At 46.9% G+C, this 27512-nt stretch overlaps 1 protein-coding gene across 5 annotated transcripts in view; it reads right to left on the reverse strand.

Annotated features, from left to right (window-relative positions):
• Positions 1 to 27512, reverse strand: part of WASF2 (WASP family member 2) — a 96539-nt gene that overhangs the window by 17701 nt on the left and 51326 nt on the right. For 3 of the 5 annotated variants that reach the window (XM_062190731.1, XM_062190733.1, XM_062190735.1), the window contains one exon: positions 5974 to 6146. In XM_062190731.1, coding sequence (XP_062046715.1) covers positions 5974 to 6103 — 130 coding nt within the window. In that variant the 5' untranslated portion in view covers positions 6104 to 6146. Of the gene's footprint in view, positions 1 to 5973; positions 6147 to 23260; positions 23382 to 23403; positions 23529 to 27512 lie in introns of those variants that run through there. The other 2 variants (XM_062190734.1, XM_062190732.1) reach the window with 2 other exon arrangements.

Here is a 27512-nt window from a genome sequence, read left to right on the forward strand (position 1 = left end):
TTTAGTCCTGTGTACTCGGCAAGTCACAATCTCTCAGACTTAGTTTCCTTACCTGTAAAATGCAGACGGCTGTATTTCACCATGTTATAGATGATTTTCATATATTATTATTATTTTTTAAAGTTTTATTTTATTTATTTGAGTTACAGAGAGGGAGAGGCAGAGAGAGATTATCTTTTAAAGATTTATTTGAAAGACAAAGTTACAGAAAGGCAGAGAGAGAGGGGTCTCCCATCCACTGGTTCGCTTCCCAAATGGCCCCAACAGCTGGAGCTGGGCCAACATGAAGCCAGGAGCCAGGAGCTCTTTCTCAGTTTCCCACATGGATGCAGGGACTCAAGCACTTGGGCTATCATTCACTGCCTTCCCAGGCCAGAGCAGAGAGCTGGATCAGAAGTGGAGCAGTCGGGACTCAAACCAGCACCCATATGGGATGGCGGCACTGTAGGCAGTGGCTTTACCCACTGGCTCTATAGATGATTTTTAAGATTGTGAATATACATATCCTTTTAAGCTTAGAAGAAACTTTTTTAAAATTAAAAAAAAATTTTTTTTTTTTGACAGGCAGAGTTAGACAGTGAGAGAGAGAGAGACAGGCAGAGTTTAGAAAGGTCTTCCTTTACCGTTGGTTCAACCTCCAATGGCTGCTGAGGGTGGCACGCTGCGGCCGGCACACCACACTGATCCGAAGCCAGGAGCCAGGTGCTTTTCCTGGTCTCCCATGTGGGTGCAGGGCCCAAGGACTTGGGCCATCCTCCACTGCACTTCCTGGCCACAGCAGAGAGCTGGCCTGGAAGAGGGGCAACCGGGACAGAATCTGGTGCCCCGACCGGGACTAGAACCTGGTGTGCCAGTGCCGCAGGTGGAGGATTAGCCTATTGAGCCGTGGCACCAGCCTAGAGGAAACTTTTAACATGATTCCAATCAGTAATTTGATAGTCCCTATTCTTCAAGAGCGAACAATTACTCTGAAAACAGAAGTTTGATTCTTAACTTGGAGAAAACCAAAGTGCCTTGTTAAGAGTTAAAATCCACTCATTCAGATTACCAGGACAGATCTAATATCTACGAGGACATTCGTAACAGGTATTGCATTTTGCACAAAATTCCAGAGTAGTCTTCATTTTTTTTTTCTTTAGCAGAACTCTTCAAATTAAATGTTACATGGAAGTAAAACTGACTTTTTAAAAAAAGATTTATTTATTTTACTTGAAAGTCACAGTCACACAGAGAGAGGAGAGGCAGAGAGAGAGACAGACAGACGGACAGACTGAGGTCTTCTATCCGATGGTTCACTCTCCGGATGGCCACAACAGCTGGAGCTGTGCCGATCCAAAGCCAGGAGCCAGGAGCTTCTTCCGGGTTACCCACATGGGTGCAGGGGCCCAAAGACTTGGACCATCTTCTGCTTTCCCAGGCCATAGCAGAGAGCTGGATCAGAAGTGGAGCAGCCAGGTCTCGAAATTGCACCCATATGGGATGCCGGCACTGCAGGCAGCGGCTTTACCCGCTACGCCACAGTGCTGGCCTCAGTAAAACTGATTTTTTGAAATGTGGAGTTACTCCTGCTGAAGTCCAAGTGGAAGTCCTGGAGTGCCCCAATGGCATGTGCCGCCACCTCCCCACTCCATGCAATCAGTCAGACAAAACCCCAGTATCACTGCACGGGTTCCTAATGACCTAGCTCAGGGTTCCATCCTCTGAGCTGGTCACAATGCTGATCCGAAGGGCTGGCTGTGTATTTCTTAAGGCATGGCAACCTAAGATATGAAACGCAATCTCACTGTACTGAAGGAAAATAAGAATTCTGACTGTGCTATCATGGAGCAATCTATGTCTGTGGAATTTTTAAGTCTTATGCTTTATCCATTCCATAATTAAACTTTCACTACCAGCCCAAGCACTTCTGGCTAGAGTTCGATGCACACAAGGCCGAGGTCAGGGCCTGAAGCACACGTGAGCCTGTACTTGCACCACACTGCTAGATGAAATCCCAGGCATCTTTCAAGGTCCAGTTCAAATGTAACCTCTTCTGTGAAGGCTTTCTTGACCCTACCTATCCCCATCTGCACCCTCAGTCCCCACAGAAAGTATTCCTTTCCCTGTGCTCTCTGTGCACCAACAGCATGGAACAGTAGAGTACACCATGAATCATTCAAAAAATGTTCACTGAGCTTCTACCGGTGGGAGGTACCAGACGAGGTAGACACTGGGGTTCCGGGAGGAACAGCACATGATTCCAGCCTCCAAAGACCCTTTGGTTTACTACAGGTGGCAGATGGTTTGCAATATGTAACAGGTAACAACAGAGGTGCGGGACAGGAGCTCAGAGGAGCGCTGAGCCCAGTCTGGAGGAGAAGTCACCTGAGCTGAGTCTGAAGCATCGGGTAGAGGCGGTCAGGCAGACAAGAGGGCGAGGGCTGTCCAGCCAGGGGGAGAGTAAGAGCCCTGTGTGGAAGTATAGGGGAGCACAGTCTGTCTCGGGAGAACTACAGTAGTTGATAGTTTATTCTTTCTTCTATTCCTTTCTTCAACTTTTCATTGTAAAAGGCTGTAAAACGAGAGAAAAGGAATTGCAAAAAACGAGGCTGGAAGAGAAGACTGGTCTTGGAGGCCTGGCTAAGGAACTTGGATCATTCCATAGGAAGGAATAGGCGAGATAAAACAGTTAAGATTTGGACTCTTATTTTACAAACATGTTAAAGTACAAAAGTTAACACAGACTTAATTAATTCAGAATTATAAAAGGAAAAAGGAAAATTTATGTTGTAGGAATCATTCTGGGATGGGGATGGGGGATAACACTCAGGGCTGGGGTCAGAGCGAGGGGGCCAGAGGGTGGTCTGGGCAGCAGTTCAGGGGAAGTCGAAGGTCTGCCCCGGTGGCAGAGGCAGAGGAGGGACAGAGGTGACACGCTTTTAGGGAGTCTGAGGTTGCTTTTATTTATTCTTTTTTTAAGATTTATTTCATTTATTTGAAAGATAGAGTTACAGAGAGAGGTAGAGACAGACAGAGAGGTCTTCCATCCACTGGTTCACTCCCCAGATAGCCGCAACGGCCGAAACTGCTGATCCGAAGGCAGGAGCCAGGATCTTCTTCCGGGTCTCCCACGCAGGTGCAGGGGCCCAAGGACCTGGGCCATCTTCTACTGCTTTCCCAGGCCACAGCAGAGAGCTGGATCGGAAGTGGAGCAGCAGGGACTAGAAATGGCACCCATATGGGATACTGGTGCTTCAGGCCAGGGCTTTAACCCACAAAGACTATTTATTTACTTGAAAGGCAGTTATGGGGTGGGGGATTCTTCCTTCTGCTGGTTCATTCCCCAAATGGCCGCAATGGCTGGGGCTGGGTCAGGCAGACACCAGGAGCCTAGAACTCCAGCAGTAGGGCTGACGTGGGTTGAGCCACTGCCCGCAATGCCAGCATCCTACATGAATACTGGTTCAAGTTCCGGCTGTTCCACTTCTGATCCAGCTCCCTACCAATGGGCTTGGAAAACTAGCAGAAGATGGCCTGAGTGTTTAGGCTCCTGCCACTCACTGGGGAGATTCAGATGGAGTTCCAGATTCCTGGCTTTGGCCCTGGCCATTGTGACCATCTAGGGAATAAATGAGCAGGTAGAAGACCTCTCTTTTTCTCTCTGACTTTCCCTCTCTCTAAGTTTGCCTTGCAAATAAATATTTAAAAAAACAAAAACAAAAACAAAACACTGTTGGGGCCAGTGCTGTGGTACAGTGGGTTAAAGCCCCAGCCTGCAACACCAGCATCCCATATGGGTGCCGGTTCGAGTCCTGGCTGCTCCACTTTTGAGCCTGCTCTCTGCTATGGTCTGGGAAAGCGGTAGAAGATGGCCCAAGTCCTTGGGCCCCTGCACACCCACGTGGGAGACCCAGAAGAAGCTCCTGGCTTCTGGTTTCAGATCGGCCCAGCTCCGGCCATTGTGGCCATGTGGGGAGTGAACCAGCGGATGGAAGACCTCTCTCTCTCTCTCGGTGTCTCTGCCTCTCTGTAACTCTGCCTTTCAAATAAATAAATCTTAAAAAAAAAAAAAAAAAAAATACTCTTTTTGCTTCTTACTGGCTGTGTGTCTTCAGGCAAGTTATCTCACTTTTCTGAGCCTTCATTTCTTTATCTGCAAAGTGGGAATATCATAACCTATCCTCATAGGATTACTGGGATGGATAAATGAGATAATCTATGTCAAGGTCCTATTAAAACCTGATATAACATAGACAATCAACAAACGGGAGCTCCCCTCTCACTCATTCTCTCCTTAAGGATTATTTATGTCTGTCTCCTCTGGCAGATCCTTTCTCAGCACCACTGTATCTCCTCAGCATCCAGTGCGTGAAACACATTCAATACATGTTACTGGATGCATAATGGGTCAGGTAGCTCCACAATGTGAGGAAACCTTGTTTTCTTGGGCACAAACCAACCCCAGCCCTCAGATCAGCTTCCTCGACATAGGAGTAGTCTGAGCACAGGTGGGAGGGCAAGCAATGGCATCCATCAACACCATCCTGGAGAAACGCCTGAGAGAGAGCATCACTCCTGCTGAGCGCAGGCGCTCGCTGTTCTTTGTCCTACGGGAACGGAACCTGTGTGTGATTGACTTCCACCCATTTGGCCTTCTCAGGGTGACATAAGCAGAGATGATGCTTTTAGAAGCAGTGAGGCTCTCTGCAGCCTTCGAGTGCTTTCTTGTCAGCTGCACTGCTGCTGCGCTACTGTCAGTGTTCCTTTGTGTGAAGTAGGCACTGGCTCGGCTTCGTTTCTTTGTGACGCCCATCCAGGTTTCCCTAAGCCCTGGATCAACTGAGATGGTCCCTGAGCTAGGTGAAGGCTTAGGAGTCTCAGACTCCATATATCATCTGGTCGCAGAGCACTGTCTCCTCAGGCTCTTATTTTAAAGGCAGGGCCTATTACTATCTGGGGGAATGCAGGCTTTCTTGATTTTCCACTGCCTTCACTAAGGGCAGTGATGCGATAGGAGGGGTAAGCGTCAAATAATTCACACCAAGATGCTTTTGCTAAGGTAGATCACTACAATGGCATTTGACAGAGGTTCTTATGGGAGCTGGAGTGGCATGAGACAAATACAGACAATCCATGCATCTGCCCTTCTCAGATACCTCAGCTTCAAGCAAACAAAGTCAGCTCGATTCAGAATGAAATCCAAACCACATGCATGTACCCCACCCAAGGCAATCTCATTCATTCTTGCCAATTTAAAAAAAAAAAAAAAAAAGCACAGTTGAGCTGGCTTTCCTCCCCTCAGCTCCAAAACAGCCTGGGCTAACCCCCATCTTCCTCCTAGAAAAGAATGGCTCCAACTACTATTTGTGTCACTGTGTGCTCATGCAGCTTGCACAACTCCCAATACCCCAGAGACTGCAGAAGTAATTTGTACCCTGAACTTGGACCTGGGGGCTTACAGCACAATTAAATGCGTACCAGGGTGGACAAGCCAGCCAGAATCTCTCTGAGTGCGTATTTGCTCCACTCCTCTTTGGGAAGAGAAGGGGGAGGGTGTTGGGGAGATAAAAACTATTGGCACATTTGAGGCTTCAATGAAGTCAGGCTACATCGAACAGCTCGTGTAATTACAGGCACATTCCCCGACCCAAGATACTGCTCTGTGAACCTCCCACTTTACACACCGAGAATTCTGCTCTGTCATTCCATCTGCAGTTTTTGCTGCAGCCCTTCCTGCCACCCTTCCCACAGATTTCTTTTGAAGCAGGTGGAGGGGGAGGGGGAGGGAACCTAGAGGGTGGTGATAGATAAAGAAAGGGGTGAGGGGAAGAATCTGTACCAAAAAGAGCCTCTGTTTGGGGAGGGGTGGGATGCATTTCGCATTACCTAGGGAAGGCAGATGGGGGAGAAATAGGACCGTGGGAGGAGAAGGAAACTAAATAAAGAGCACCAACGACCCCTGAGGGCAAAGCACAGGCTCTCCGAGGCACTCACTCAGGCTGCCCAGCTGTCGGATGACATTTGCCAGGGTGATGTTGGTCATGCATTCCAGCTCGCTTCTAACTCTGGGCAGCGTCTGCCGGCACAGGTGCCTTGGCTCGATGTTCCTCGTCACTAACGGCATGGTGGACCTGCTTCAGGCGATGTTCTCAATGATGAAAAACAACCTCAAAAAGAAATAACAGGAAAGTATTACTCAACCACAAATTCCAGGCACACTTGGGTTAGTCTTTTTTTTTGTGGGCTGATCTAGAACAGCTTAAAGGAGCCTGTGTCATGGCACAGCAGGTTAAGCCCCTGTCTGTGATTCCAGCATCCCATCTGAGTACCAGTTTGAGTCCTCGCTGCTCTATTTCCGATCCAGCTCCCTGTTAACATGCCTGGGAAAGCAGTGGAAGATGGCCCAAGTGCTTGGGCTCCTGCCACCCACATGAGAGACCTATGGAATTCCAGGCTCCTAGCTTTGGTCTGGTCCAACCCTAACCATTACAGCCACTTGGGGAGTATACCAATGGATGGAAGATTTCTTTCTCTCTCTCTTTCTTTCTGTAATTCTGCCTTTAGAATAAATAAATACATCTTTAAAAAAAAATAAAACAGCTTAGGGGCTAGCGTTGTGGCATAGCAGGTAAAGCCAACACCTGCGGTGCCAACATCCCATATGGGTGCTGGTTTGAGTCCCCACTACTCCACTTCTGATCCAGCTTTCTGCTATGGCCTGGGAAGGCAGTAGAAGATGGCCCAAGTGCCTGAGCCCCTGCACCTGCGTTGGAGACTCAGAAAAAGCTCCTGGCTCTTGACTTCAGATTGGCCCAGCTCCAGCTGTTGCAGCCATCTGGGGAGTGAACCAGCAGGTGGAAGATCTCTCTCTCCCTCTGCCTCTCTGTGACTCTGCCTTTCAAATAAATAAATAAATCTTAAAAACACAAACAAATAAAACAGCTAAAAAATTCTACTCCCTTTTTTCATTTATAATTCTCCTTCCTTTGTAAGTTATGCTATTAGAAGATTTGCTAAGCCAGCGCCGTGGCTTAACAGGCTAATCCTCCGCCTTGCGGTGCCGGCACACCGGGTTCTAGTCCCGGTCGGGGCGCCGGATTCTGTCCCGGTTGCCCCTCTTCCAGGCCAGCTCTCTGCTATGGCCTGGGAAGGCAGTGGAGGATGGCCCAAGTTCTTGGGCCCTGCACCCGCATGGGAGACCAGGAAAAAGCACCTGGCTCCTGGCTTCAGATCAGCACGATGTGCTGGCCGCAGCGGCCATTGGAGGGTGAACCAACGGCAAAAAGGAAGACCTTTCTCTCTGTCTCTCTCTCTCACTATCCACTCTGCCTGTCAAAAAAATTAAAAAAAAAATTTTTTGCTATATCAGTTTAGAAATTCTGAACCAGGAGGGTCAGCGCTGTGGCATAACAGGTTAAGCTTCAATGCTGGCATCTCATGAGCAGAGGTTCAAGTCACAACTACTCCACTTCCAATCCAGCTCCCTGTTAATGCACCTGGGAAAGCAGACATGGCCGAAGTGCTTGGGCCCCTGCATCCACATGGGAGTCCTGGATGAAGTTCCAGGCTGCTGGCTTCAGACTGGCCTTGCCCTGGCCATTGTCTCTTTGGGGAGTGAATCAGCAAACAGAAGATGTTGCTGTCTCCGTTAACTCTGCCTTTCAAATAACTAAAATAAATCTTAAAAAATAAAATTCTGAACTAGTAACTGTTGACTGAGGTATACAGCAGCCTAAAATCTTTTTTTTTTTTTTTTTTTTGACAGGCAGAGTGGACAGTGAGAGAGAGAGATAGAGAGAAAGGTCTTCCTTTTTTTTGCTGTTGGTTCACCCTCCAATGGCTGCCGCAGTAGGCGCGCTGCGGCCGGTGCACCGCGCTGATCCGATGGCAGGAGCCAGGTGCTTATCCTGGTCTCCCATGGGGTGCAGGGTCCAAGCACTTGGGCCATCCTCCACTGCACTCCCTGGCCACAGCAGAGAGCTGGCCTGGAAGAGGGGCAACCGGGACAGGATCAGTGCCCTGACCGGGACTAGAACCCGGTGTGCCGGCGCCGCAAGGCAGAGGATTAGCCTAGTGAGCTGCGGCGCCGGCTCATGCAGCCTAAAATCTTAAAGTCACAACTATTGCTCTGACCAACAAAAGTCCCCAGAGGCAAAGAGATATGATCAGAAAAACAGCCCATTCAGTAGATGGATGGTGCACATCCTTTCCTTGGAATGTCCATACCCAGATTCCAAGCAACCAATTATAAAGATCAAAACGAGGCCGGCGCCATGGCTCAACAGGTTAATCCTCCGCCTGCGGCACTGGCACATTGGGTTCTAGTCCCGGTCGGGGCACCGATCCTGTCCCGATTGCTCCTCTTCCCGTCCAGCTCTCTGCTGTGGCCCGGGAGTGCAGTGGAGGATGGCCCAAGTGCTTGGACCCTGCACCCCATGGGAGACCAGGAGAAACACCTGGCTCCTGGCTTCGCATCAGCACGATGCGCCGGCCGCAGCGGCCATTGCAGGGTGAACCAACGGAAAAGGAAGACCTTTCTCTCTCTCTCTCTCACTGTCCACTCTGCCTGTCAAAAAAAAAAAAAAAAAAGTCAAAATGAGCTTCTGGGGGCCGCCGTTGTGGTGCAGCTGGTTAAGTCATTGCCAGCAATACTGGCATCCCATATGAGAACTGGTTCAAGTCTGGGTTGTTCCACTTCCAGTCCAGCTCCCTGCTAATATGCTTGGGAAAGCAGGATAAGATGACCCAAGTATTTGGGTCCCTGCCACTCAGGGTGAGAGACCCAGATGGAGTCCATGGCTCCTGGCTTCATTCTGCCCAGCCCTGGCAGTTGTGGCCATCTGGGGAGTAAACTAGCACATGGAAGGTCTCTTTCTCTAACTCTTTCAAATAAATTAATAAATCTTAAAAAAAAAAAAAAGAGCTTATGTCTTCTGATAATCTCCACATGGAAATGAAGCTGCCAATGGTGATTCCATTGGTATACATCAGGATTTAACCTCTCTAGGTCTTCCTGGATAGGTGACTGTTAATGTACAACTAAAGACGACCTGCCAGTATCTATTAATATTACTAACATTTAGTCTGTAAACTGACAGAATGAAAGAATATCAAGGAAAATTTTACACGTTCAGTATGTCAAACATGAGGCTGAGCAAACTGCTCTAAGATCCTCTGATCCTTTCTCTTCTCCCCAACAGCTCCCCTTCTTCCTCTCACTCAGTTCCATACATGCGAGCTCCAGAGACAGCAGGAAGTGTCTGGAGCTGATCCGGAAACTTTCCAGTTAGTGTTTTTTTTTCTGGTTGGTTGCTGAGCCCCTTTTCCCAGGGAAATCCTCCAGCACTTCATATTCATGCTGAGCTGTTTTAGATATACCAAACTCCTAGCTTTCTGAGGAAAAGCAGCGTTCTTAAAAAAAAAAACCAAAAAACAAAAAAACACATTTATTTATTTTATTTCAGAAACAGAGAGACATAGAAGGAGACCAAGAGAAAAACTGAAGGAGCAAGCGAGTGCACTCATGCACTGGTTCACTCCCCAAATGGCCTGGGGATAGGTCAGGCCAGGAGCTTGGGAACTCAATCCAGGTCCCCACAGGGGTGGCAGGAACCTCACCAGCTGAGCCATCACCACTGCCTCGAGGGTCCACATTAGTAGGAAGCTCCGAGGTAGGCTTAAAATACTAGGCCAGAAGCCAGCCACACAGAGGAGGTTTAAACCTCTAAAAAACGTGTATGACTACAGTCAAGGCACACTGGGCTTATCCTGTTTCCTTAGCTTGTGAACCTAAGGAAATCTAAAATGGCCTAACCGTTTTTGTGCTTGGAAGAATGGCAAATTCACTTCACAGGAAAAGGTAAACCACAAAGGTAACATATCCGAGTTCGCAATATATAAAATTCAAAAAGGAAAAAAAGGCAAAAACAAAGGTTTACTTAGATGAAATCTTAAAACAGCTCATCACCAAAAAACTAGATTGTGCATACAAAATGTTTAAACCAAACTGAACACCATAAAAGACCAGAGATCTTAAAAGCGAAACAACAACAACAACAAAGGGTTGAGGAACCAAGAGAAGACAAAGCAGCAGCCCTTCAGGCTCAAGGGGGGTGGAACCTTTGGAACAGACTGCTCCTTGTTGTGGACACTCTGCTCTGCCGCAGTAAAAATAAAACAGGAAGCCAGCAGCTTGGGGAACAAGATTTCCTGTCACCAACAGCAACAGCCCAAGAACCAAGAGAATCAGCTGTTTGCTTATAACTTTGAACCTCCCTTTAATAGTCACTGTGTGGCAGCTGCGCCTATCTTAGGGGTGCAGAGGTGTTTCCTGAATGCCTGTCTACTGTCTAAGGAAATGATTTCCATTCCGTTTCTCTGCTAAGTTCCTCCTTTGACTCAACAGGTCCAAACTTTGGACTTTCCATTTAACTTTTTTCTTTTACCTAATGTGAAAGTATCAGTCACTAAGACACAAGCTTTAGTAACACAGTGGAAGAGAAGTCAGAAAAGGAAAGGAAGCAGAGACAGCCAATAAGAGGACCTTTGCAAGGCTCTGACACTATCCTCTGGATGCTCTTAGATTGCCAATTTTCAGGCTTTCTGAAAAAAACAGAAATTCAGAGCACAGCCAAGAATGATTGAAAACAGCCACTGTGGCTCCCTCCACTCACAATCACTTGAGTATTGTTCCAGCTTCTCAGAGGAGCTAAAAGAGCCAGACCACCTTGAAACTGTCGAATGCGACCACTGACAGCACATTCCAGACTTTCCCCCGGACACCTAATGGAAATTGGATTCCAGATGGCTAGTAAATGTCAGACCTGGGAGGGGGGCTGGGGTGGAGGAGAGGTGCGGATTCTAACACCTCAGTACTTTGGCATTTATGTTCTCCAAGTGCCTTGGGTAGGCAGATGTGAATGGAGTTAACTCCATGTCACCTGGCTGGACTTGACCTGGAATCAAGTCTTCAATAGCAAGACACCCCCTCTTGCCAAAAAAGCCAACACCTATAACCAACTGGGGAGTACTCAAGAAATAACAACATGTCAATATCCACCAAGACAAAAAATCAGAAAAGTGTACCTTCTATTTATAAAAAAGACATTGTTTTTTTCAAAGCCACCAAATAAGACGAGATTCCCTGTGATACAAAATTACCTGCTCCATGGTTCAGATTTCTCCTAGATAACCAAGGTTGTCTTCTGACAAGTATGGAATTACATATGATCTGAACTACGACAGTAATAGTCCTGCATTACAGTAGAGAAAAACTTACGAATGGATAAAAAGACTTTTACTGGGTTCTTGACTCTCTCAATTTAGCTTCAATATGTAGAAAATTCACAGGCTTTGAAATTGAGATATACTTGGATTAGAACCCTGACTCTAATACTTACTTGTGATGTTTGGTAATTTTCCTAGAGATTTTAAATAATACATATAACATATATAAAGTGCCCACAACAGGGTTAAGAAAAAAGAAGTATTTATTTGTAGTTCCTTGAATTAACCACACCTTCCTGAAGAATCAATTCTAGTCACTGATAAATATTCAAACATTCCAGAAAAAAAAATTTCAGGGGTTGGGTTTTGTGGTGCAGTTGCATTAAGCTATCACTTGAGATACTTGCCTGCATCCAATATTGGAGTACCTGAAATCGAGTCCCACCTCCACTTTTTTTTTTTTTAAAAGATGTATTTATTTGAAAGAGTTACAGAGAGAGGTAGAGACAGAAAGAGAGGTCTTCCATCTGCTGGTTCACTTCCCAATTGGCCGCAATGGTTGGAGCTGCGCCGATCCGAAGCCAGGAGCCAGGAGTCTCTTTCAGGTCTCCCATGTGGGTGCAGGGACCCTAGGACTTGGGCCGTCTTCTACTGCTTTCCCAGGCCATAGCAGATAGCTGGATAGGAAGAGGAGCAGCCGGGCCTCGAACCGCGGCGCTTCAGGCCAGGGTGTTAACCTGCCGGCCCCTCACCTCCACTTCTTGTCCAGCCTCCTGCTAATTTGCCTGGGAAGCAACAGATGATGGCCCAAGTGTTTGGGTTCCTGCCACCCACAAGGGGAAATGGATGAGTCCTGGCTCCTGGCTTCAGTCTGGCCCAGCTCTGGATGTTGCAGGCATTTGGGGAGTGAACCAGAACATGACGATATCTTGATCTCTCCCCCACCCCTTTTGAAATAAATTAAATCTTAAAAAAAAAAAGAAAGAAAGAAAGAAATGTCTTTGAAAGGCAAGGAGAAAGAGAGACAGGACCGATTCATTCCCCAAAAGTTCATTAAGAGCTGAGGCTGGGCCAGGGCAGGAGCTGAAGTTGGAAGTCAAGAACCCAAGTCCGGTCTCTTACACAGGTGGCAGGAACCCAACTACTTAAACCATCACCTACTGCCTCTTAGGGTTTGCATTAGCAAGAAGCTAGGATCAGGAACTGAAATATGCGAACCCAGAAACTGTGATATGGGGACATGGATGTCCTTTTTTCTTTTATTTAAAGATTGATGTATTTTATATTTTGAAAGGCAGTGTCAGAGAGAAAGAGACAGGAAGAGATCTTCCATTCACTCCCCAAATGGCTATAATAGCTGGGACTTGGCCAGGAACCTGGAATTCTATCCTGCTCTCCCATATGGGTGACAGGGGCCCAAGTACTTGGGCCATCTTCCACTGCTTTCCCAGGTACATTAGCAGGGAGCTGGATAGGAGGGAGTAGAGTAGCTGGGACTCAAATAGGCACTTCAATATGGGATGCTGACATTACAGGTAACAGTTTAACCCACTGTGCCACAACACTAGCCACATGGGTGTTTTTCCCCCCAATGTTTCATTTATTTTTCACCTACTTGAAAAGCTGAGAGAGGAAGGGAGAGAGAAGAGAGAAAGAGAGAGAGTCTCCATCACTGGTTCACTTCCCAAATGCCCCCAACAGCCAGGGCTCTATCTAGGTCTCCAACATGGTTGGCAGGGGCCCAAGCATTTGAGCAATCACCTGCTGCCCCCCAGAATGCCTCAGCAGGAAACTGGTTCAGAAGTAGAGGTTCTAGAACTCAAACCTGCACTCCTACATGGAATGCGGGTGTCCCAAGTGGCACCTTAATCTGTTGTGCCACATCTGCCCAAGGGATGTGGTTGTCTTAACCACAAGGCTAAATGCCTGCCTTTAATAACTTTTTTTTTTAATTAGGTTTTCTAAAAATCATTTATTTTATTTCAAAGACAGAGAGACAAGACAAAGGTGGAGATCTCCCATCTGCTGGTTCACATCCCAAATGCCTACAAAAGTCAGGGCTGGGATATGCTGAAGCCAGGAGCTGGGAACTCAATCTGGGTCTTCTACATTGGTGGCAAGGATCCAATTACTTGCATTAGCAAGAGGCTAGTGTCAGGAGCTGATATATGGTAACCCATGGGATATGGGTGTCTTTTTTTTTTTTTTAAAGATTTATTTATTTTATATTTTGAAAGGCAGAGTGTCAATGAAAAAGAGAGGGAAAGAGGGAAGGAGAGAAAGAGAGATAGAGAGATCTTCCATCTGTTAGTTTCCTTCCCAAATGGCCACAACAGCCAGAGTTGGGGCAGGCCAACATCAGGAGCCTAGAACTCCATTCAGGTTTCCTATGTGGGTGCAGGGGCCCAAGCACTCAGGCTATCTTCTGCTGCTCTCCCAGGTGCGTTAGCAGGGAGCTGGATGGGAAGCAGAGCAGCAGGGACTCCAAATGACAGCAAGTGGCTTAACCTGTTGTGCCACAACATTAGCCCTATAAAGTTTATTCATTAAAGTGCTGGGGGGGAAGGGGTGGCGCTGTGGCGCAGTAGGTTAATCCTCCGCCTGTGACGCCAGCATCCCCTATGGGTGCCAGTTCTAGTCCTGGCTGCCCTTCTTCCGATCCAGCTCTCTGTTATGGCCTGGGAAAGCAGTAGAAGATGGCCCAAGTGCTTGGGCCCCTGCACCTGCACCTGCATGGGAAGACCAGGAAGAAGCTCCTGGCTCCTGGCTTCAGATCGGTGCAGCTCCAGCCATTGTGGCCATCTGGGGAGTGAACCAACAGAAGGAAGACCTTTCTCTGTCTCTTATTCTCACTGTCTGTAACTCTACCTCTCAAATAAATGAATAAAATCTTAAAAAAAAAAAAAAAGTGGCCGGCGCTGCGGCTCACTAGGCTAATCCTCTGCCTTGCGGTGCCGGCACACCGGGTTCTAGTCCCGGTCGGGGCACCGGTCCTGTCCCGGATGCCCCTCTTCCAGGCCAACTCTCTGCTGTGGCCAGGGAGTGCAGTGGAGGATGGCCCAAGTGCTTGGGCCCTGCACCCCATGGGAGACCAGGAGAAGCACCTGGCTCCTGCCATCGGATCAGCGCGGTGCGCCGGCCGCAGCGCGCCTACTGCGGCGGCCATTGGAGGGTGAACCAACGGCAAAAGGAAGACCTTTCTCTCTGTCTCTCTCACTGTCCACTCTGTCAAAAAAAAAAAAAAAAAAGTGTCATGGGGGCTGGTGTTGTGGCATAGTGGGTAAAGCTGCCACCTGCTGTGCCAGCATCCCATATGAGTGCCAGTTTGAGTCCTGGCTCTCCTCTCTCTCTGAAACTCTTCCTTTCAAACAAAAATCAATAAATCTTTCTTTCTTTCTTTTTTTTTTTTTTTTGAAGTGTCATGAATAGGGCTGGTATTGTGGCACAGAAGCATAAGCTGCTGCCTGATGCTGGCATTCCACATTAGAGTACCAGTCAACTCCTGGCTGCTCTGCTTCCAAAACAGCTTGCTGCTAATGCACCTGGGAAGGCAGCAGAACATGGCGTAAGTACCCGGACTCCTGCCACCCACGCAGAAGACCCAGAGTTCCTGGCTTCTGGCTTCAGACTGGCATAACCCCAACTATTGCAGCCATTTGGGGAGTGGACCAGCAGATGGAAGCTCACTCTCTCTCTCTTGCTATCTGTCTCTCCCTGCAAATTTGCCTTTCAAATAAATTTTAAAAACTTTGGGAAAAAAATGTGTCATGAAAAGACCTAAACACTAGTGCCAGTGACAGAAATAAAGAGGATGAGGGGCCAGGGATGTGGTACAGTAGGTAAAGCCTCTGCCTGCAATGACACGGCCCATGTGGGCACTGGTTTGGGTCCTGGCTTCGGTGCTTCTGATCCAGCTCCCTGCCTATGCGCCTGGGAAAGCAGTGGAGGATGGCCAAGTCCTTGGACTTCTGCACCCACGTGGGAGACCCGGAAGAAGCTCTGGCTACTGGCTTCAGCTCAGTAGAGCCCTGGTCATTACAGCCATTTAGAGAGTGAACCAGTGGATGGAAGACTTCTTTCTTTTTCTCTCTGCCTATCCCTCTCTCTCTAATTCTTTCAAATAAATAAAATAAATCTTTTTTTTTTTTAAAGAAATAAAGAGGACATGAAGACATACAAGAAAGTAGTAGTTCTTAATTGGAAAAACATTTGGGTACATGGAAGAAAGGAATGATGTCTTTATGCAATCAGTACTGGTCTTTTCCAGTCATACTTTGATAAGGAGAATTATAAGCTATAGTGGCACTTGCTAATTTGAGGATTTGAGAAGATCTTACCCTGGAGGATGTTACGTAGGAGAAGAATTAAATTAGAACCACTGGGAAGACAAAAGTTACAGGGAAACAGACAAGTTTTTCTAGTTCCTTTTCGGCAGAGCAGTCCTATAATAGAATAGGTTCACTTTAGATAATGTTATGAGATCCCATGCCCTACGCTCTGCCACAAAGTAGCTATCAGGTAGGTTGGGGGAGAAATTCCTAGAGTCTCAGAAGGTGCTGGGAGAACACACTAGATAACACTGACAGTGCCTTCTAAATCAAAGACGTCAGAAGTCTCATTCTGGGCTTGAGTTTCCTCATCTATGAAACAAAGGGACTAAGCTAAGTGATCTGAACCTTTTTTCCTTCTATTTATTTATTTATTTATTTTTGACAGAGTGGACAGTGAGAGAGAGAGAGAGAGACAGAGAGAAAGGTCTTCCTTTACCGTTGGTTCACCCTCCAATGGCCGCCGTGGCTGGTGTGCTGCAGCCCGTGCACCGCGCTGATCCGATGGCAGGAGCCAGGTGCTTATCCTGGTCTCCCATGTGGGTGCAGGGCCCGGGCACTTGGACCATCCTCCACTGCACTCCCAGGTCATAGCAGAGAGCTGGCCTGGAAGAGGGGCAACCGGGACAGAATCTGGCACCCCGACCGGGACTAGAACCCGGTGTGCTGGCGCCGCAAGGCAGAGGATTAGCCTATTGAGCCATGGCGCTGGCCTTCCTTCTATTTATAAAAGTGCTTTACTGTTAACCAAAGAGGGCTGTGATGCCCATGGGGATCTCCTTCCTGTGCAGGCCTCAGTTTCCCCACTGTACGTAGAAGAGGGTCCCAGAGGCCCAAAGCCCATGTGAGGCTGCACTTGGCCTGTCACACACCTGGCCACCCAGCACCCACTGTAGGAGATCTGATCTTTAGGCAGCTTTCCAGCTCTAAGGTGTCTGGGTTTGCTTCTACATAAGCTGTTCTAATGTCTTCACCCAGCCAGCTCTCACTTGTACCCTGAACAGAGGCTCAGGACCACAGAAAGAGGTAGATCATGCCATGAATCCAAGTCTCTTCTTCAGGTCTGAATTCAGTTAAGTTACCAGGACCTGTGAGATCCAGAATGGTCCAAAAGACATTCCAGACTGAGGCTTAGGTTAAGTTATTTATAACATGCAAGGCTCCCAGACTGATCTGGGAGTTGGCTACCCAAATATGTCCAAAGGAAAAACTGGTTTTGCAGCCAGTTCCAGACACTCAGGTCAGACCCTGCAGCAAATCCCATCTTCATTCTGAGCCAGTTTTAGTAAGAGACTTGAGAATGAGTCTGAGAACAAATAAAAGACTTCCAGGCATCCTTTCTCACCAGGCCTGGCAGTCCCCTGACTGGTCTGGACTCAGAGCCATGATGGGATTCATGCTTTGAAATGGAAACTGGCTGAGGTGTCATTTCAGGTCTCTTCAGGGAGAATCTTCACTACTATACACTGGAAGTTATCATGAATATTGGCATGTCCTATTTGGTCAGTGTAAAGTCAAAAAGGGACCAGCACTGTGGCGTAGTGGGTAAAGCTGCCGCCTGTAGTGCTGACATCCCATATGGGAGTCAGTTCGTGTCCCAGCTGCTCCACTTCCGATCCAGCTCTCCACTATGGCCTGGGAAAGCAGTGGAAGATGGCCTGAGTCCTTGGGTCCCTGCACCTGCGTGGGAGAATAGAAAGCTGCTCCCGGCTTCAGATCGGCACAGCTCTGGCTGACAAAGCCATCTGGGGAGTGAACCAGCAGATGGAAGACCTCTCTCTCCCTCCCTCCCTCTCTCTCTCTCTGCCTATGCCTATGCCTGTCTGCATTTCTAATAAATAAAATAATCTTAAAAAAAAAGTCAAAGAGACTTTGACATTCACCCACTTTCTCAACTCCCACAACTCTGCTCCCAACAGTGTGGAGTGGGGGTGAAGTAAGCTGGGGACTGGAGGGATGGAAGAAGGTAACAGAGTGGGCTGCACATCAGAGGGAGACACTAGGTCCTCAGGCATACCCCATACTCTGAATTCCTACTATTACCATGACAGAAGACAGATGACTGCTAGTGCTGGCAGTGATGTTTATTACTAGCTGTTTACGATAAATAAACAATGCTACATTTAGAGCCAAGGTCATGGATAACACCTGCAGAGTTCTATGGTCACATCCAAAAAGCACGTAAATCTTGAGCGCATAGCAATAACCACCACAACAGAAATGCTTCTCGAGGCAGTTCCTCTTTGAAACATACCCCCAGAGTGCTGATCAGCGGTAGCAGGGGACAGGAACATGTGGGGATGCTGTATGTGAGGCAATTAGGACTTCTGCTTTCACTTCAGCATTTCCCACTGTTCTGTGTTAACAACACTTTGGATGGGGGCATAGAAGAGGTTTACTTCATAGTTTCCTCTTTGACAAGACAAATTGCTTTATGTTAAAACATATTTGTTCCATAGAATTCAAGAATTTCAGCTGAAAAGTCAGCCATTTGACTTCAGAGTGATCGACACTGATCTTAAGTATATGCACTATAATGATTAAACTATGAATTTACTAATGCATATAGCAGTCACTAGCACCATGCAGCAGCTACAAGAATTATAAGCTTAAGCACCCGCCCACTTCCTATTGAAATACAGGGCGGGGCTAAACTGACAAATACAATCAGACTGTCTCCAAACACAGGGAATTCCTGACAAATCAGTTTAGGTCACTAAAACAGTGTCCAAAAGAGCCAGCAGGACAGAAATGGAACTCTTGGAGTGGACAGAGTCAGAATCTGACTGGGAGAAACAACAAAAAGAGCTTACTTGTGATTTAAAACCAAGAGAAATCTCCAATTTCATAAAGGAATGATACCAGCTCTGGGCCCATATTCAATCAATATAAGGCTCTTACTTGTCTTGATTTGGCTTTGAGACAACAGCCCAGGAAATAGGACTTCTAAACTCTAGTACCTTATTCCTTGAGCACATTGTACATCTATCAAGGACTATTCACACCTGGTAATTCCATAACTTTCTATTATCTTCTGGGGCAATTCCACCTTTTGTTCTTACCTTTATTACTCTTCAGGCTCTAATCATAGCTTTGCCCTTAAAACTAAAATTGGGGGATCACTTTTGCTTTCAAAACTGGTTCCTTCTAGTATCAATTTTTCCATAGAAAACCACCTAGTAAATGGCCAAAATTGGGTTCCTTATAAAAAGATTTATTTATTTGCAAGGCAGAATTACACAGAGAGGGCGAGACACAGAGACAGAAAGAGACACCTTCCATCCACTGGCTCACTCACCCTGCAAATAGCCGCAATGGCCAGGGCTGGGCCAGGCTGAAGCCAAGATCCTGAAACTCCATCTGGGTCTCCCATGTGGGTGGCAGGGCCCAGGCATGTAAGCCATCTTCCTCCTATTTTCCTAAGTACATTAGCAGGGAGCTGGATCGGAAGTGGGTAGCAGCCGAGACTCGAACTGGTGTCATATGGAATACTGGTGTTGTGGGTAGAGGTTTAACCTGCTGAGCCATAACACTGGCTCCTGGGCTCTCTTTTTAATAGGATACATCTGACTGTCCAAAAGAAGATATATTTACCTGAAGTCAGAAACCTGGATTCTAGTTCTTAGTCTAATGATGACTGGCAATCAGGGATAAAATTTAAATTCATCCAGCAATGAGCTATGGCAAGAAATGCTCCGGAGTTGCTATACCAAGCTGAGATTATTTTAAAAGATTGAATTATTTATTTGAAAGTCAGAGTTACACAGAGAAGGAGAGGCAGAGAGAGAGGTCTTCCACCCACTAATTCACTACCCAGTTGGCTGCAACAGCCGGAGCTGCACCAGGGTTTCCAGGAGCCAGGACCTTCTCCTGGGTCTCCCACATGGGTGCAGGGGCCATCTTCTACTGCTTTTCCAGGCCATAGCAGAGAGCTGGATGGGAAGTGGAGCAGTGACTTGAACCGGTGCCCATATGGGATGCCGGCACTGCAGGTGGCGGCTCCACCTGCTATACCATGGTGCCAGTCCCTCAAACTGAGATTTTGTTTGCAAAGTATTCTGAGCTCCGAAGAAAAGACTGACATATTGGGGCCGGCACTGTGGTGTAGTGGATAAAGCCACCACCTGCAGTGTCAGCATCCCATATGGGTGCTGGTTCGAGATCTGGCTGCTCCACTTCTGATCCAGCTCTCTGCTGTGGCCTGGGAAAGCAGTGGAGGATGGCCCAAGTCCTTGGGCCCCTGCACCCACATGGGAGACCCAGAGGAAGCTCCTGGCTCCTGGCTTTGGATCAGCACAGCTCCGGCTGTTGCAGCCAATTGGGGAGTGAACCAGCAGATAGAAGAGCTCTCTCTGCCTCTCCTTCTCTGTGTAACTCTTTTTTTTTTTTTTTTTAAAGATTTATTTATTTATTTGAAAGTCAGAGTTACACAGAGAGAGGAGAGGCAGAGAGAGAGAGAGAGAGAGAGAGAGGTCTTCTATCCGATGGGTCACTTCCCAGTTGGCTGCAATGGCCAGAGCTGTGCTGATCCAAAGCCAGGAGCCAGGAGCTTCTTCTGGGTCTCCCACGCGGGTGCAGGGGCCTCAAGGACTTGGGCCATCTTCCACTGCTTTCCCATGCCATAGCAGAGAGCTGGATGGGAAGTTGAGCAGCCGGGTCTCGAACTGGCGTCCATATGGGATGCTGGTGCTTCAGCCAGAGCGTTAACCACTGCACCACAGCGCGGGCCCCAACACTGACTTTCAAAGTAAGTAAATAAATCTTAAAAAAAAAAAAAAAGAAAGACTGACATAAATATTTCTTACATTCCCATCTTGGCCCAATCCCTGTTACAGGTCCATTAAAATTACACAAGATCTACAATGCTGTCATTGATGACTTCCAGTTACAACAGAGTTCATTTTACTTTCATAATTTAATGCCAGTTTCTAGCAATACCCAAATCATCAAAATGGCATGGTTTGAAATACTTCAATCTACTCATCTCACTAGGCTTACTTTTACTTTAATTGAATAAATATAGATCGCAAGTAATTTTACTCATAAATGGAGAAATCTTACCCCTAACATTTATGGGTACCAATTTATGGGTACCAAATTTCTTTCAGTCATAGTCATCAATTGAGCATTAAGTTCACTCAGATGTTTAACATAAAAAAAAACAAGGAAACTAGGGGTCAGCACAGTGGCACAGGGGGTTGAGCAGCTGCCTATGATGCCAGCATCCCATATGGGTGCCAGATCAAGTCCAAGATGCTTTACTCTCAATCCAGTTCTCTGCTAATGCACCTGAGAAAACAGAAGAAGATGACCCAAGTGCTTGGGCCCCTGCACCCACATGGGAGACCAGAATGGAGTTCCAGGCTCCTGGCTTCAGCCTAGCCTAGTCTTGACCATTGCAGCCATTTGGGGGAGTGAACCAGTAGATGGAAGATCTCTCTGTCTCTCCTCTTTCTGTAACTTTGTGTTTCAAATAAATAAGCAAATCTTAAAAAAGGTAAAAACAAGTAAACTACTTTGAAAAACAAATACTTCCTTACAAACAAACACACACAAAGTATCAAACCTCAATAAATGAGTTCATGTGATTACTAGCATGTCTGTCAATAACCCACACAAGGAGTTTGGCCTAGCAAGTAAGATGGCTGTGTCTCGCATCAGAGTACCTGGGTTTGATTCTCAACTCCAGCTCCTGATTGCAGTTTCTTGCTAATGCAGACCCTGGGAGGCAGTGGTGAGGGCTCAAGTAACTAGATTCTTGCCACTCAGGTGGGCGATCTGGATTGTGTTCCTAGCTCCCAGCTTTGGTTCAGACCCTGGCCCCAGACCAGCTCTAGACATCTGCAGACATTTGTAGAGTGAACCAGCAGATGGGAGTTCTGTCTGTCTGCCTCTTAAATAAATACTTTTTTTTTTTTAATTTAATTTTTTTTTTTTTTTTTTTGACAGGCAGAGTGGACAGTGAGAGAGAGAGACAGAGAGAAAGGTCTTCCTTTTGCCGTTGGTTCACCCTCCAATGGCCGCCGCAGTAGGCGCGCTGCGGCCGGCGCACCGCGCTGATCCGATGGCAGGAGCTAGGTGCTTCTCCTGGTCTCCCATGGGGTGCAGGGCCCAAGCACTTGGGCCATCCTCCACTGCACTCCCAGGCCACAGCAGAGAGCTGGCCTGGAAGAGGGGCAACCGGGACAGGATCGGTGCCCCAACCGGGACTAGAACCCGGTGTGCCGGCACCGCAAGGCGGAGGACTAGCCTAGTGAGCCGCGGCGCCGGCCAAATAAATACTTTTTAAAAGTGTCTAAAAATAACAACTCACATCAACCTCAATAAAGCAATTTCCATATTCAAATATGTCCTTTTAAAATTTATAGCCAGGATAGAAGAGAGTAATCGCCAACTGCTGGTGCCCAAAAACTTTAAGATAAAAAGATAGCTGCAAAATGCATTCCTCTCCAGGTACCTGGGAGGAGGTCAAACCTGGGTGTGTATTCTTGACTCCCAGACAAATGGACAGTCAAAGCCCAAACCATACAGGAATCTATAGTTGGTTTTTATGGAAATGTCTAACTGCACTGTACTACCCTACTCAGGGATGGAGAGGATGGTGCTAGGCTGTAACCTTTCTTTCTTGGCTCTCACAGTAGCAGTGAGTTCTGTACTAGGTTAAACTCCCTATAGGCCAGGCACTGGAATACTCACTGGTAGATTAAATACAGTGGCAGGTTTGACAATGAAAGAGTAAGGAGATAATTAGAGCTGAATTTCACATCAGGCACTGAGTAAGTCTCATTTCATCTGGCCAACTGTCTAACCATTCATTTTCAGCTCTATGATGTCTCACTTGGTATTTCAAGCCTCTCTCTGCAGTAACTGCTCCCTCTCTGGGACAGGAAAGCCAAAAAAGAAACTGACTTTACAACTCAGAAAGGCCAGGGAAAAGAAGGTTGCAGAGCAACAACAGAAAAGGAAATTCAGCAAAATGTTTTGCTGACAGCTGAGGGCAATATACAAATACACCGTGTGGTCATGGAGCAGGCAGGCAGCAGTCCCGAGATGTGACTGTTAATATAGAAACTTAAGGGAGGGGAGAGACCTAGCAATCATAACTACATCTGAGCAACAGGGAGTGGAATTATGGAGCAAACTGCCATGCAATTCCATATCAACTATTCTATTCTGCCAGCTGTAACAAGAATTCATTCCTGAAAAAGTGTCACACACTCATCTGTCACTAACAGCCCAGCCGCCAGCAACTGACTAAGAGTCAGCAGCAAAGGGCAGCTGCACGTCTACTTCCTCTCACAAGGTTTATTCACCCCTCAAAGCATGGGATTTATAAGGAAAAGTCCTTGAGCAAAGGGAAAAAAGCAGCATTATTTTCTTAGTTCTACCTTCAGTTTACTAGACAGTTACCAAAGTCCTCAAAACCTAATCAGCAAGGGGTACAGTGGCAAAAGCATGCATTAACAGACAAAGGGCTGGGTTTCATTCCAACACTGCCACATTTTAGCTTTGGGACCTTGGCAAACAGTCTGATCTCTCAGTCTGCTAAGTTGATTGCTGCTTTCTAAGATTATTGTGGAAAAACATGAAATAATACATGAATAAAATGCTTATTATTACTAGCACAATGCCTGACACAGAACAGATTAAAACAATAGCAAATAGTAGTAGTGGGAGTGGTCACAGTAGAATAGTTAATAGTAGTAGATGCCCGCGCCGTGGCTCACATGGTTAATCCTCCACCTGCGGCGTTGGCATCCCATATGGGCGCCGGGTTCTAGTCCTGGTCGCTCCTCTTCCAGTTCAGCTCTCTGCTGTGGCCCGGGAGGGCAGCAGAGGATGGCCCAAGTGCTTGGGTGCCTGCACTCACATGGGAGACCAGGAGGAAGCTTCTGGCTCCTGGCTTCAGATCGGCGCAGCACCAGCCGTAGCAACCATTTTGGGGTGAACCAATGGAAGGAAGACCTTTCTGTCTCTCTCTGTCTATTACTCTACCTGTCAAATAAAAAAAAAAATAGTAATAGAACAGAATAGGTAACGTCTATCTAGCAACCACACTGTTCTAAGTGTTTTATATATGGTTCTTTCAACATATAACACTGTCTCTTAATAAGTTTCAGGTTATATTAATGGCCAACTACTAATTACACTCTATCAGTCAATGAATATTTATCAAGTAGACATTAGAAGACACGAAGAAGTATAAAATCTCAGTTAGGTAACAGTATAGCGAATAAATATAAGTTTAATTGCCAAGTTAATGACGTAGTTGATGTCTTCAATAGAAAAGACGAAAAGATCACTGTGAACTGAAGAGACTAAATGGATTTCTGCAACAATGATCTGAAGTGAGTAGTATTTGGATATAAAGAAAAAGGACAGGGAAAGTTTTTGAAATAGGGGCAATATGTAAACAGAAGTCTTGAACTCTACCTGTTATATTTAAGGAAAAATCACAATTCCAATGGGTTTCTATCATATTTAATCAAATCTGAGATGCCAATGATTCTAAGAAGCATAATGGTTCAAGAGATGCTAAAACATGGGGAAAATGGCTGGCGACACAGCTCACTAGGCTAATCCTCTGCCTGCAGCACCGGCACACCGGGTTAGAGTCCTGGTTGGGGCAGTTGCTCCTCTTCCAGTCCAGCTCTCTGTTGTGGCCTGGGAGTGCAGTGAAGGATGGTCCAAGTGCTTGGGCCCTGAACCCGCATGGGGCACCAGGAGGAAGCACCTGGCTCCTGACTTTGGATCGGCGCAGCTCGCTGGCCATAGTGGCCATTTTGGGGGGTGAATCAATGGAAGGAAGACCCTTTCTGTCTCTCTCCCTCACTGTCTAACTCTGCCTGTCAAAAAACAAACAAACAAAAAAAAAGTGGGGAAAATGTGTATCTCAGAATCAATGAAATACATATTTTGTTATGAGAAGGTGGACAAGATGAATCTATAAATTTTACCAAACCATCAACACCATGTGAACAACAAAATAACAAAAATGGAATCATACTGCACACTTTGGAAGGTTAAAATACCTAAGAAGTACATCATGATTTACTTCATATACTTGAACACAGTTATTACAGCTATTTTAATATCCTTGTCTTTAAATTCCAACACCTCCATAATTTTTGTTTCTACTGATTTTTCTAATTATGGGTCACATTTTCCTGGTATGTATTGTAACTTTTGATTGCTCTCAGGACACTGTGATTTTTACATTATTCAGTACTTAACATAGCTGTTTTATTTATTTTTTAAAATATTTATTTATTTACTTGAGAGGCAAAGTTACAGACAAAGAGAGGGAGAGACAGAGAGAGAGGTCTTCCATCTGCTGGTTCACTCCCCAAATGGCTGCAATGGCCAGAGCTGAGCCAGGAGCTAGGAACTTCTTCTGGGTCTCCCATATGGGTGCAGGGACCCAAGCACTTGGGCCATCTTCCATTGCTTTCCCAGGTGCATTAGCAGGGAGCTGGAACAGAAGTGGAGCAGCTGGGACATGAGCCAGTGCCCATATGGGGATGCCGGCACCCCATTCAGAGACTTAACCTTCTACGCCACAGTGCGACTACACTAGCCCCTGTTGTCTTCAAGTGTTGGACTTTGTTCCAGTAGTCAGTTAAATTACTTCGGCTCAGACTGGTAGTTACGTTTTTAATAAAGCTTTGTTAAGCAGATCTACAGCAGCCTGCACTCTAAGGATTTTTTTAAAAAAAACATTTATTTATTTGAAAGCCATAGCAACAGAGAAGGGGAGAGACAGGTCTTCCTCCCTCTGGTTCACTCCCCAAATGGCTCCAACAGCCAGTTCTGGGCCAGGCCAAAGCCAGAAGCCAGGAACTCCATCTTAGTCTCCCACATGTACATTTGGGCAGGGGCCCAAATACTCTGGCTATTTTCCACTGTCTTCCCAGGCACGCTAGCAGAAATCTGGATGGCCAGTAGAACAGCCAGAACTAAGCTGGGACTCAGATGTAGGATACCAGCTCAATGCCAGCACCACAAGCTGCTTAACCTGCTGCACTTCAATGCCGGCCCCGCTCTAAGACTATTTTAGCCTCTGTACTAAGATGTGTCCCTTCTGGGGCCGGTGCTGTAGTGGGTAAAGCCACCGCCTGCAGTGCCAGCATCCCAGATGGGTGCCAATTTGAGTCCCAGCTGCTCTACTTCCGACCCAGTTCTCTGCTATGGCCTGGGAAAGCAGTAGAAGATGGCCCAGATGCTTGGGCCCCTGCACCCATGTGGGAGACCCAGAAGAAGCTCCTGGCTCCTGGCTTCAGATTGGCACAGCTCCAGCTGTTGCAGCCATTTGGGGAGTGAACCAGCAGATGGAAGACTCTGTCTCTCCTTCTCTCTCTCTGTGTAACTATGACTTTCAAGTAAATAAATAAATCTTTAAAAAAATAAATAAATAAAGAGGTTCGTCCTCTTTCTTTGGTCTCAGTGGAGGCCAAGTAGTGGGTGAGCCTCTTACCTTCCATGATAGGTTCTCCAGAAAGTGTGGAGACAAATACTGAGAAAGTCCACAGCTTACATCATGGCAATTTTAAAGATTGCAATAGAGTATCAGATCTCCAAATCATAGTCAAGAGGCAATTCAGTATTTTCACTTTATGTACTTTAAAAGAAAAACAGTTGGGCCGGTGCTGTGGCTCAACAGGCTAATCCTCCGCCTAGTGGCGCCAGCACACGGGGTTCTAGTCCCGGTCGGGGCACCGGATTCTGTCCTGGTTGCCCTCTTCCAGGCCAGCTCTCTGCTGTGGCCCGGGAGTGCAGTGGAGGATGGCCCAAGTGCTTGGGCCCTGCACCCCATGGGAGACCAGGAGAAGCACCTGGCTCCTGCCTTCGGATCAGCGCGGTGCGCTGACTGCAGTGCGCCAGCCGCGGCGGCCATTGGAGGGTGAACCAACGGCAAAGGAAGACCTTTTTCTCTCTGTCTCTCTCTCACTGTCCACTCTGCCTGTCAAAAAGAAAAAAAAAAAAAAAAGAAAGAAAGAAAAAGAAAAACAGTTTCAGGCACTAAAATATATAGTGGCCTTTTTTTTAATAGGAATTTTTTTAAAGATTTATTTATTGGCACTAAAATATATAGTGGCCTTTTTAAAAAAAAAATATTTTTTTGACAGGCAGAGTTAGACAGTGAGAGAGAGAGACAGAAAGGTCTTCCTTCTGTTGGTTCACCCCCCAAATGGCCACTATGGCCGGTGAGCTGCGCTGATCCAAAGCCAGGAGCCAGGTGCTTCCTCCTGGTCTCCCATGCGGGTTCAGGGCCCAAGCACTTGGACCATCCTCCACTGCACTCCCGGGCCATAGCAGAGAGCTGGCCTGGAAGAGGGGCAACTGGGACAGAATCTGGCGCCCCACCGGGACTCGAACCCGGTGTGCCGGTGCCGTAGGCGGAGGATTAGCCTAGTGAGCAGCGGCACTGGCCCTTTCTTTTCTTTTTTTTTTTTTAATAGGAATTTTTTTAAAGATTTATTATTTATTTATTTGAAAGTCAGAGTTACACAGAAGAGAGGAGAGGCAGAGAGAGAGAGAGAGGTCTTTCATCTGCTGGTTCATTGCCTAGTTGGTTGCAATGACTGGAGCTGCGCCGATCCGAAGCCAGGAGCCAGGAGCTTCTTCTGGGTCTCCCACGCGGGTGGGCCATCTTCCACTGCTTTCCTACGACATAGCAGAGAGCTGGATAGGAAGTGGAGCAGCTGGGACTGGAATTGGCACCCACATGGGATGTTGGCGCTTCAGGCCTGGGTATTAACCTGCTATACCACAGCACTGGCCCCAGCCTTTCTTTTTTAAAACACTCTTTCATCTTAAAGGGCCAAAGCAAATGTCACCCTTTCTAGGAAGCCTTCCTTGACTTACAGTCAGAATTCAGATTCCCTCTTTAAAAGTGCCACAGACACATTGAACCTCTTCTGGCAGTCACTACATTGTATTCTATAGCAGATTTGGAGGGGAGGGGGGTTGGCACAGGGC

The sequence above is a fragment of the Lepus europaeus genome, chromosome 5 (assembly GCF_033115175.1).
Source record: "Lepus europaeus isolate LE1 chromosome 5, mLepTim1.pri, whole genome shotgun sequence".
In the NCBI taxonomy this organism is placed as follows: domain Eukaryota; kingdom Metazoa; phylum Chordata; class Mammalia; order Lagomorpha; family Leporidae; genus Lepus; species Lepus europaeus.